Source organism: Carcharhinus amblyrhynchos, chromosome 35, assembly GCF_965287045.1.
Source record: "Carcharhinus amblyrhynchos chromosome 35, sCarAmb.v2.hapA, whole genome shotgun sequence".
Classification (NCBI taxonomy): domain Eukaryota; kingdom Metazoa; phylum Chordata; class Chondrichthyes; order Carcharhiniformes; family Carcharhinidae; genus Carcharhinus; species Carcharhinus amblyrhynchos.
In genome coordinates this window covers 7,644,347-7,656,547 of record NC_137358.1, presented here as the reverse complement: position 1 = coordinate 7,656,547, position 12,201 = coordinate 7,644,347, and the positions used below count along the sequence as shown (strand labels likewise).

Genomic DNA, 12,201 nt, shown 5'->3' with positions numbered 1-12,201 from the left:
GAATACTGCAACAAGATCAAGGGATTGGACGGCCTTGTGTTTAATCATAAATAACTGTTTTCTTAAATTGATTTATTACTGTCACATGTAATAGCACTAAACAGACAAAGCATACTGTACTGAATACTTAGGGGAGAAGGAGAGGAGAGGGTGCAGAATTTGTGTTACAGTTACCGACAGGGTGAGGGGAAAGATCAGCTTAATGTGATAGGATCATTCAAAAGTCTGGTGGCAGCAGGGAAGAAGCTGTTCTTGAGCCCTTTTGGTACATGACCTCAGACCTTTGTATTTACTTCCTGACAGAAGAAGGTGGAAGAGAGAATGTCCAGGATGTGGGGTCCTTGATTATGCTGGCTGCTTTTCCGAGGCAGCGGGAAATGTAGATGGAGTCAATAGATGGGAGGCTGGTTTGCGTGAAGAACTGGGCTACATTCACAACCCTTTGTATTTTCTTGCGGTCTTGGGCAGAGAACCTAGCAGAAAAGGTTGAGGAGAAAAGGCCAATTGGTGTATCCCTTGTGATATTGCAGTCTGAGTAGCTGAGCATCCAACTTGCACTCCCCTTGCCTCTTTAGTTCCACCCCTTCAGGGTGTGAAGTTATGTTATTATATAAGCTATGGTGTTTTCCGTAGAACAGTTAGGCTGAAGGGTGATTTGATTGAGGTGTATAAAATTATGAGTGGCCTAGTTAAAATAGACAGGGAGCACTTGTTTCCCTTAGTGGAGAGGTCAGTTAACAGGGGCATAGATTTAATGTGATGGGTTAGAAAGGACATTAGGAAAAATGTTTTAGCCCAGAGGGTGGTACATATCTGATTTTGCTGCCTGGTTTGAGGCAAAAACCTTCAACTCATTTAAGTATCTTCTCCTGAAGTGCTGTGAGCTTGGGTACTGAAAAGTGGGATTAGAATGATTTGATTTGATTTATTACTGTCACATGTATTAACATACAGTGAAAAGTATTGTTTCTTGCGTGCTATACAGACAAAGCATACCGTTCATAGAGAAGGGTGTGGACAGTCTGCAGAAGGGTCTAGATAGGCTGGGCGAATGGGCCAGGAAATGGCAAATGGAATTTAATGTTGGTAAGTGTGAGGTGGTCCACTTTGGTAGGAATAATGGTAGGAAGGACTATTACTTACGTGGCGAAAAACTGCAGCAGGCGACGGTGCAGAGGGACCTTGGGGTCCTTGTGCATGAGTCGCAAATACCCAGCCTGCAGGTGCAGCAGGTGGTCAGGAAGGCTAATGGGATGCTGGCCTTCATAGCGAGGGGGATTGAATATAAAAGTAGGGAGGTCTTGCTGCAGCTGTATAGGGCATTGGTGAGGCCGCAGCTGGAGTACTGTGTGCAGTTTTGGTCGCCGTACTTACGCAAGGATATTTTGGCCTTGGAGGGAGTGCCGAGGAGGTTTACTAGGCTGATACCGGAGTTGAGGAGGTTGAGCTATGAGGAGAGGCTGAATAAACTAGGCTTGTACTTGTTAGAGTTTAGAAGAATGAGGGGAGATCTCATTGAGACATATAAGATGATGAATGGGATGGATAGGGTAGAGGTGGAGAGACTCTTCCCGCTCAGAAAGGACAGTAGGACTAGGGGGCACAGCCTCAGGATAAAGGGGGGGCGGTTTAGAATGGAGTTGAGGAAGAACTTCTTCACTCAAAGGGTGGTGAATCTCTGGAATTCTCTGCCTGTTGAGGTGGTGGAGGCTGCCTCGCTAAATATTTTTAAGACGCGTGTTGATGGGTTTTTGATAAGTGAGGGGATTAAGGGTTATGGGGAGAGGGCGGGAATGTGGAACTGAGCCATGACAGATCAGCCATGATCTTATTGAAGGGCGGGGCAGGCTCGAAGGGCTGGATGGCCTACTCCTGCTCCTATTTCTTATGTTCTTATGTAAGGGAACAAGAGTAAAGAATGTAGTGTTATAGTCATAGCTAGGGTGTAGGGAAAGATCAACTTAATGCAAGGTAAGTCCATTCAAAAGTCTGACGGCAGCAAGGAAGAAGCTGTTCTTGGTATGTAACCTCAGACTTTTATATCTTTTTCCCAAGAGAAGAAGGCGCAAGAAAGAATGCTCTTAAATATGCTTGCTGCTTTGTTGAGGCAGTGGGCAGTGTAGACAGAGTAAGTTGTTGGGAGGCTGGTTTGCTTGATGGTTTGGGCTACATTCACAACCTTCTGTAGTTTCTTGTGGTCTTGGGCAGAGCAGGAGCCAAACCAAGCTGTGATACAATCAGAAAGAATGCTTTCCATGGTGCATTTGTAAAAGTTGGTGAGAGTCATGGCTGACATACCAAATTTCCGTAGTCTTCTGAGAAAGGCGTTGGTGGGCTTTCTTAACTATAGTGCTGGCATGTTGGGGGGGGGGGAAACCAGGACAGATTGGTGATCTGGACATCTAACAACTTGAAGCTCTTGACCCTTTCTACTTTGTCCCCAGGTCACTAGCTATTTTCAGCAGCACAGACAGAATGGGCAGAATGGCCATTTTCTGTACTGTAACTGTGGTTTAATATTCTGTTCTGTTGATGTAGTGGGCCTGTATCATGGTTTCATCTCTATGCAATTTAATGCCACAATATTTTAGTAGATTGCCTGTTCATTACAACATAGCTGTTTGTGGGTTTTTTTTATTTGTTCAGGGGTTAGGTCAGCATTTGTTGCTCATTCCTAGTTGCCCTTGAACTGAATGATTTGCCCAGCCATTTCTGAGGGAAATAAAGAGTTGACCACATTGCTGTGGCTCTGGAGTCACATGTAGGCTAGACCGGGTAAGGATGGCAGATTTCCTTCCCTGAAGGGATATTAGTGAACCAGATGGTTTTTTATAACAGCTGACAAATGGTTTCATGCTTATCATTAGAGATTTTTAAAACTTAATTCAAATTTCACCATCTCCCATGGGGAGGTTCGAACCCTGGTCCCCAGAGCATTACTTTGGACCTCTGGATTACCAGCCCAGTGACAATACTGCTATGCCACTGCTCCCTCCTTGCTTTGTTTCTTACATTATAGCATGTCAAAAATGACTTAACTGGCTGTAAAATGATCTGGGACGCCCTGTGGATGTGAAAGGAAAGTACTTCTTTCATCTCCGTCATTGTCGAAAGGCAGACCCAAAGCACAGACATGCAAATAAACTGTATTTTAGGGGCTATTTTATTTGTAACGTTGCTGGGGTTTGCCCAGCAGCACGCTCACCTCCCAAGTCATAGAAACATTGAAACCAGAAGTGGGAGGAGGCCATTTGGCCCTTCAAGCCAGCTCCGCCATTCATTGTGATCATAGCCAATCATCAAATTCAATATTCTTGCTGATGTTGACCACTTAAGTTCTCGCTCAAATCTTTTGGGTAGGCTTTGGGTCGGGCTCAGATCTGATCCCCATTTTAAATAGAAGCATGATCCTTCCACTCCTGCTGACTGTTATCATTCCTGTAGGCAGTGCCATGCAAATTTCCTCCTTTAACGTAGGTCATCTGTCTCAGGGATTTGCAAGTCTTCTGTACTTTTCACATAGCAGCCACCTACTCAGTGATGTCAAAGCATATGCTTCTAGTTTCACGATAATTAGACAGTGAACCATTATTTTCCTGCCTGGGGACCGTTAATTCTGCCATTTCCCGTTCAGTGGTTTCAATTGTGTCAATGTTATCTTTCATTAAGAATTATCTTCCCCTCTTTGCTAATCTTTTACCAGAGAATCATGGAAAATGCTACACGAAGGCGTCCTTTGGGCCCATCGATTCTGCTGTATAATAGAGAGGTTTATTTCTTCTGCTTGAATTCCTTTTACCAGATTCCTCTGTTTTGATGTGGAGATGCCGGCGTTGGACTGGGGTGGCCACAGTAAGACGTCTCACAAGACCGAGTTAAAGTCCAGTAGGCTTATGGCTTGTGCTACCAAATAAACCTATTAGACTTGAACCTGGTGTTGTGAACTTCTTACTGTGCCTTTCTTTTGCCAGATTCCTCTGTGCACCTTTCTTTCCCTTTTACCAGATTCCTTTGTGTGCCTTTCTTTAAACCTGTCGGGAGTTTCTTATATATTCCTTCTAAATGTGAATCTTCCACTCTTTGTCCACAATGCTTTTATTCTTCAACTCCATTTCATAAGAACATAAGGTATAAAAAAGTTTGTGTTTACATAGTGCGATTTGCGACCATTGCAATTCCAGACTTCTTCCTGTATCCAGTGGTGCACTAAGGCATACTTTTGTCTGTCTCGTAGCTAGTTATTCCTGAAGCTAATCTGTCGCCAGAGGCTTGTAGATCTTGAGGGGCACCACTCCACATCAAACATGGCTAACTGGGAGTCTCTACTGCTCTTACCACCTGGTGTGTTGGACGGATTTTGCAGGTTGACACTCAACTTGTTTAGCTGCGTTATGAAGGCACTTTCCTTGGCCATCAATTCCTGGGGTGGGACTTGAACCTGGAGCTTCTGGTTCAGAGGCAGGGATGCTACCCATTGTGCCACGAGACTACCTCCTTCACGATAATTGGGCATCCCAAAGTGCTTTGCAGCCAATTAAGTATTTTTGGATTGTACATAATGTTGGGCACCCAGCAGCCAATTTGTGCGCAGCAAGCTCGCCCAAACAGCAGATGAGTTGAGCGCCTGTTGTTTCTTGATAATTGAATTTTTTTCTGTTTTCTTGAAGGGTCCTATGTTGCTGGAATGCCTGGGAATAAACAAGGACCGGTTCCAATTACCCGAATGTTTGGAATTACAATGGAAGGGAATAGTGTCTGCTGCCACGTGCATGGATTCTTGCCCTACTTCTATGTTAAGGCACCACCTGGTGAGACTTTGTGAAACGTTACCATACTGGAGATTATTTTATAAGGGTTTGCTATTTATGAAGTGGATTCTCATTCCACTTTAGTTGTCAAGTTTTGGTAATGACTACCTTATCATCATATATAACACGATAGCATAAAATTTCACTCTATACCTAAAATACACTTCGAACCAGAACCTCAAAATTGTGCCAGTATAAATAGAAACATAGAAGATAGGAGCAGAAGGAGGCCATCTGGCTCTTCGAGCCTGCTCTGCCATTCATTACGATCATGGCCGATCATCCAACTCAACAGCCGATAGAAACATAGAAGATAGAAAAATTTTGCAAACCTATAGAACCATAGAATTCCTATAGTGGAGAAAGAGGCCATCCAGCCCATCGGGTCTGTACTGACTCTCTGTAAGAGCTCTGTAAGTAGGTGTAGGAGGATGCGGCGGCGCAGGCTCATTGGACCGAAGGGCCTGTTTCCCGTGCTGGGTTGTTCTTTGTTCTTTGTTCATCCTACCAGACCCACCTTCTGTCCAGTCCCCATAACACCACGCATTTACAACATCCAATCCACCTAACCTACACACCTTTGGACACTAAGAGTTAATTTAACATGGCCAATCCACCTGATCTACTCACCTCTGGGCGCTAAGGGACAATTTAGCACGGTCAGTCCACCTAACCTACGTATCTTTGGATACTAAAGGGCAATTTAGCATGTCCAATCTGCCTAACCTGCACATCTTTGGACACTAAGGGACAATTTAGCTTAATCAATCCTTCTAACCTGCACATCTTTGGACATAAGGGGCAATTTAACATGGCCAATCCACCCAACCTACACACCTTTGGACACTAAGGTGCAGTTTAGCATGGCTAATCCACCTAGCCTACACATCTTTGGATAAATCAGCCATTTCTTTTCCATTTCCAAGTCTATTGTCTATTTATTTCCTTGATTGTAGGCAACTTTTATTCAGCTTTTAATGAGAACATCTTAGGGACCAGTACATAGGCTTTTCTGCCTTCACATCCTCTACCTCAGCTCTGCCTTACTGTGCTCTCCCCATATCCATTGATTTCTTTAATGGACAAAGATATGCCAAACTCTCTTGAATGCAGTCCGTGGCTGAGAATGCAGACCTCTATGAGGTAGAAAGTGCCAAAGATTTGCCACCCTTTAAGTGAAGTGAAGAGACTTCTTCTCATCTCAGTCCTAAACAGCTGACCCTTATTCTGGGTGTGTGTTACTGAGCTCTCGACTCTGCGGAACCGCCCTCCCAGCGTCTACCTTGTTATAATCCAGTTCAGAAAATCCAAGGTATTTAATGAGGTGAGCCCAAGTCATAAGTTTTGCACTTTGAATTTTGGAAAGGATGAGCGTAAGATGTTTCACTCCAGATATGATTTAAATGATCCACGAAGGAGCTTTTATCAAACAAATTCTAATTAAGAATACAATTAACACATTGAAAATTAGCAATAACTTTGATAATAATTGTTTGTTTATTTGTTAGTCACAAATATGCTTGCATTCACATTGTGATGAAGTTACTGTGAAAATCTCCGAATTGCCACACTCTGGCGCCTGTTTGGGTACACTGAGGGAGAATTTAGCACGGCCAATGCACCTAACCTGCACATCTTTGGATTGTGGGAGGAAACCCACCCAGACATGGGGAGAATGTGCAAAGTCCACACAGACAGTGACCCCAGGTTGGGAATCGAACCTGGGTCCCTGGAGCTGTGAGGCAGCAGTGCTAACCACTGTGCCACCACACTGCCCTGTTTACTAATTACAACTGTGATATTGTATGAACTTTAACAGCTGCATATACTGTTCCAACACAACATTCTGACCACATACACCCCAGTTTGGGTTTAGCACAGAAAAAATTTATACTCATATGATGCTGGATCTTGCAGCTTTGCAACACTGCTGTGTATTAGTCCTTCGGATGGAGAATTGAAACTTAGTCTTTCCCCGTCCTTGAGCTCCCAGCACACCTTTGGTAGACCCACTGCCTCCAGTTCGCAAACTACCAACAGCAACATTTTCACTCCAGCAAGACCAGGAAGACTGCTTCCATCTAGCCAGCAGAATTTCTAATACTAGGGAAAGAGAGAGACCGAAACGTTCTCCGCAGTCTGGAATCCAACAGTTTCTAACTAAAACTGAAAGTAACTCTGGATTTCCCAATGAATTAAAAACAAACTGTCCAAAACACCTGACCTGCCAAACTGTCGTAAATCAAGAATTCAAAAAGGTTGTAAACTCCAGGAGAGTGCATTAGGCCCAAATTGAAAATAAACAACAAAGTCTGTTAAATGAATTTAACAACAATAAAAGGACATCAGTTCAGACAGCTTGGCAACCAAACAGAAAAGGCCAGGCCCTCTTAAAAGAACTGCAGAGAAACAAAGGCACCTTTGTACTATTAAAGGCACAATAAAGTCACACCCTGATGAATATCAAAGAAATTGCCGTCTTCTAAATTTTAGGAACCTGCACTTAATCTACTTTGGGACTGGTGTAAATGTGATATTTGGGATGCTTCAGTGCCTCAAGAATGTCTCATTTGGAAGATATTCCTGGGTTAAATCATATTTTCTTTTGTCTCCTCTTCGGGGTTGGTTCTGTCCCTTTCCCAAACACATTCTGTTGACTCTACTGTTTAATTTCATTTGATTTATTATTGTCACATGTGTTGTGACGATACATCTGACATTAATAATTGTGGGATACAGTGAAAAGTACTGTTTCTTGCACGCTATACAGACAAAGCATCCCATTCACAGAAAAGGAAGCGAGTGAGTGCTGAATGTATTGTTAACTATCATAGCTAGGGTGTAGCAACAGATCAACTTAGTGCGAGGTAGGTCCATTCAAAAGTCTGACAGTAGCAGGGAAGAAGCTGTTCTTGGATCAGTTGGAATGTGACCTCAGACTTTTGTATCTCTTTCCTGGCGGAAGAAGGTGAAAGGGAGAATGTCTGAGGTGTGTGGAGTCCTTAATTACGCTGCTGCTTTTCCGAGGCAGCAGGAAGTGTAGACAGAGTCTATGGATGGGCAGCTGGTTTGCATGATGGTTTGGGCTACATTCACAACCTTTTGTAGTTTCTTGTGGTCTTCGGCAGAGCACAAACTGTGATACAACCAGAAAGAATGCTTTCTATAGTGCATCTGTAAAAGTTGATGAGAGTTGTAGCTGACATGCCAAATTTCCTTGGCCCTCTGAGAAAGTAGAGGCATTGGTGGACTTTCTTAACTGTAGTGTTGGCATGGGGGGACCAGGACAGGTTGTTGGTGATTCGGACACCTAAAACCTTGAAGCTCTCGACCATTCCTACTTCAACCCTGTTGATGTAAACATTTCATTCTCCTCTGCATGTTCAAATCTCTGCCCTTCTCTACAGCATGGCACATTTTGTTGGCTTGAGAAGTTGACTTAAAAAGGCGTATTTATAGAATAGTACAGCATATGGCCCATTGGGTCTGATCCAAAATCTTTGAAGAGTAGTCCAGCTAATCCTGCTTCCCAGCTCTTCCTGCATATCTCTGCAATTTTTTAAAAAATCCTCTGTTCCTCTTTATAAGCTCCTGTTGAATCTCTTTCTCCATTTGATCTCACGATGTCAGCAAAGCCATACTTATTGGCCATCCCGAGTTGTCGTGGGAGCATTGAGATAAAAATAAATTATTGCGGATGCTGGAATCTGAAACAAAAACAGAAAATGCTGGAAAATCGCAGCAGGCTTGACAGCATCTGTGGAGAGAGAACAGAGCCAGTGTTTCGAGTCTAGATGACCCTTCGTCAGAGCGACCTGCTGAGATCTTCCAACATTTTCTGTTTTTTGCCCTGAGAACATGGTGGCTTCCTGGACCACTTTAGCAGGCAGTGATAGCCTGTTACCCACTGGGAATGCTGGAGCCAAATACATGGCGAAGACATGTACATCAAGAGGGCCGAACCCTTCATAAACCTCTGTTTGAACTTGGATGTGTTGTTCAGTGTTAAAACTACAAAGGCTGTGCTATTTGGCACTGCTTAAGTGAGTAAATATTTGAAGTGTCAGAGAGTCGTAAAGGTTTACAGCATGTCGTCCAACTTGTCCATGCCACCCTTTTTTTTAACCCCCTAAGCTAGTCCCAATTGCTCGCGTTTGGCCCATATGCCTCTGTACCCATCTTACCCAGGTAACTGTTTAAATGCTTTTTAAAAGACAAAATTGTACCTGCCTCTGCTAAGTGATTCTTGAGTTAAAAGTATTTTGTGGTCATAGAATGATAGAATCCTTACAGTGCAGGAGGTCATTCAGTCCATTGAGTTTTTTTTAATTCATTCGTGGGACATGTGCTTCGCTGATTGGCCAGCATTTATTGCCAATCCCTAGTTTCCCCTTGAGAAGGTGGTGGTGAGCTGCCTTCTTGAATCTCTGCAGTCCATGTGCTGTGGTTTGACCCACAATGCCCTTAGGGAGGGAATTCCAGGATTTTGACCCAGCGACTGTGAAGGAATGGCCAATATACGTCCTAGTCAGGATGGTGAGTGGCTTGAAGGGGAACTTGCAGGTGGTGGTGTTCCCATTTATCTGCTGTCCTTGTTCTTCTAGATGGAAGGGTTTGGAAGGTGCTGCCTCAGAACCTTTGGTGAATTGCTGCAGTGCATCTTGTAGATAGTACACACTGCTGCTACTGAGCATCGGTGATGGAGGGATTGAATGTTTGTAGATGTGGTGTGAATCACGCGGGCTGCTTTATCCTGGATGGTGTCAGGCTTCTTGGATATTGTTGGAGCTGCACCCGTCCAGGCAAGTGGGGAGCATTCCATCACACACTTGTACCTTGTAGATGGTGGATAGGTTCTGAGGATTCAGGATGTGAGTTACTCGCTGCAATATCCCTAGCCTCTGACCTGCTGCATCAACTCTATGACAGACCATCCCATCCAAGCCCGATCCTCGCAATCCTACATACTTACCCTCGCCCACACAGCCTGTGACGCTAAGGGACAAGTAAGAAATCTCACAACATCAGGTTAAAGTCCACGAGGAATCACGAGCTTTTGGAGCGTTGCTTGTTCATCAGGTGACTCACCCTGATGAAGGAGCAGCGCTCAGAAAGCTCGTGATTTCAATTAAACCTGTTAGACTTTAACCTGGTGTTGTAAGTCTTCTTGCTGTGTCCAGCCCAATCCATATCATGTGTAAGGCATAATTTACCGTGGCCAACCCACCGAACGAACACAACGTGGGACACTAAGGGGCAATTGACCATGGCTAATTCCTCCTAACCTATACATCTTTGGACATTATGGGGCAATTTAGCCTGGCCAATCCACTGAACCTGCACATCTTTGAACTTGGGAGGAAACTGGAGCACCCAGAGGAAAAACAATCAGACACGGGGAGAGTGTACAAACTCCACACAGACAGTGACTTAAGGCTGGAATTGGACCCAGGTCCTTAGTGCTGTGAGGCAGCAGTGCTAACCACTGTGCCACCCATGGTGATATGTCTTGCTGTTCTGGACCCACTGAGCAGTCACTTTTGTGTTATTGTTTAGTTTTATTTACCATGAAATATAATTCCTCTTAACAGGTTTTGGTTCAGAGCACCTCCATCATTTTCAACGGGAGCTGAATGTAGTTGTGATTAAGGACATGAGATCGAATAAGAACAACATCACTCAAGCGGTTCTGGCTGTTGATATCTGTCTGAAGGAAAGTAAGTGTCAAATTCATTTGTGTGGCTCCTGCAGTTCCCTCCTATGGAACGGTTGGAGAAAGCTGGGAGAAGGACCAAAGCAAGAAATGCCGTGATAGTTAAAAATAGTAGGATAGATCATGAGGCGAGCTAGAAAGTCTTTCGGAACTTGTAAAAAAGAAGCTATAGATGGTTTGAGGAAGAGGTTGGTGTGGTACTTTGGTTTCCGGATCCCGAGAAGAATGAATTCTAGTTGGAGATGCTTTGATGTGAAATAAAATGGAAAATGCTGGAAAGCTTTCATGTTTGGGTGTCAAGTGATCAGATAACTGGCCTCCATGAAGACCTGTGCAGTTCAATAGCCCCGGACACTTTACAACGGCTTGCATAACATTACATAACAAATACAAGCCGTTGTAAAGTGTCCGGGGCTATTGAACTGCACAGGTCTTCATGGAGGCCAGTTATCTAATCACTTGACACCCAAACATGAAAGCTTTCCAGCATTTTCCATTTTATTTCACATCAAAGCATCTCCAACTAGAATTCATTCTTCTCGGGATCTGGAAACCGAAGTACCACACTGTCCTCTTCCTCAAATCATCTACAGCTTCTTTCTTACAAGTTCTGAAAGACTTTCTTGTTCGCCTCATAATCTATCCTACTATTTTTGACCATTACGACAGTAAGTTGTAAATAACTCAGGAAGCCCGGCTGGAAAGCAACATAATTTATGTGCAAAATGCAAAGTAAATGACTACCGTGGTGTACACGCACTCGTTCCTACTTGGAACAAGTAGTTCTGCAGGCCCAGTCTTGGTTTTGTTTTAATTCATGGAACATGGGTGTCGCTGCCTAGGGCAACATTTATTGCCCATTCCTAGTTGCCCCTTGAGAAGGTGGTGGTGAGCTGCCTTCTCAAGGGCAACTAGGGATAAGCAACCAGGGAATTGTTGCAATCCGGGTGCTGTGGATCAACCCAAAATGCCATTAGGGAGGGAATTCCAGGATTTTGTCTCAGCGATTGGGAAGGAATGGTGATATGCTTCCAAGTCGGGATGGTGAATGACTTGGACGGAACTTGCAGCTGGTGGTGTTCCCTATGTATTTGCTGCCCTTGTCCTAGGTGGAAGTGGTCGTGGGACTGGAAGGTGTTGTCTAAGGATCTTTGGTGAATTGCTGCAGTGCATCTTGTGGATAGTACACACTGTTGCTACTGAGCGTCGGTGGTTGGTGACAGGCTTAGTTATTGAATTGTAGCCGGGCAAGCCACTGGACTATTACCAGGAGAACTCTTACACAACAAGCTCTAGAGGGAGATCAATCAGTCATTCCCCGTGGATCTCGTGGGGGTTATCACAGGAGGCCACTTTGACAATGCACTGGAGAGATGGCTGCTTCAAAGGCGATGTCCCAGGCAAGCTTAATTATTTTGAGGAAAGGCAGAAAGAAAATCAATGTGTTTTGACGTTCATAAGGGCATGTTTTCAGGAGGTGAATGATATGTAATTACAGATATGTACGGCTATGGAGGAAACACTAAGACGCCGTTTCTGAAGATTACAATGGCACTACCTCGTTTAATCGCCCCTGCTAAACGCCTGCTAGAGCAAGGATTCTGCTTTGGATCGACCCCAATGTGTAACTATCAGTCATATGAGGCCAACATCGACTTTGAAATCAGGTACTTACTGCTA

General features: G+C 44.1%; 1 protein-coding gene across 1 annotated transcript in view; it reads left to right on the top strand.

Moving 5' to 3' along the window:
- Positions 1-12,201, top strand: part of pold1 (polymerase (DNA directed), delta 1, catalytic subunit) — a 182,736-nt gene that overhangs the window by 15,534 nt on the left and 155,001 nt on the right. Inside the window, exons 4-6 of the mRNA XM_080217759.1 lie at positions 4,668-4,808; positions 10,400-10,525; positions 12,020-12,188. Of these exons, the coding sequence (XP_080073885.1) occupies positions 4,668-4,808; positions 10,400-10,525; positions 12,020-12,188 (436 nt within the window). The remainder of the gene's footprint in view (positions 1-4,667; positions 4,809-10,399; positions 10,526-12,019; positions 12,189-12,201) is intronic.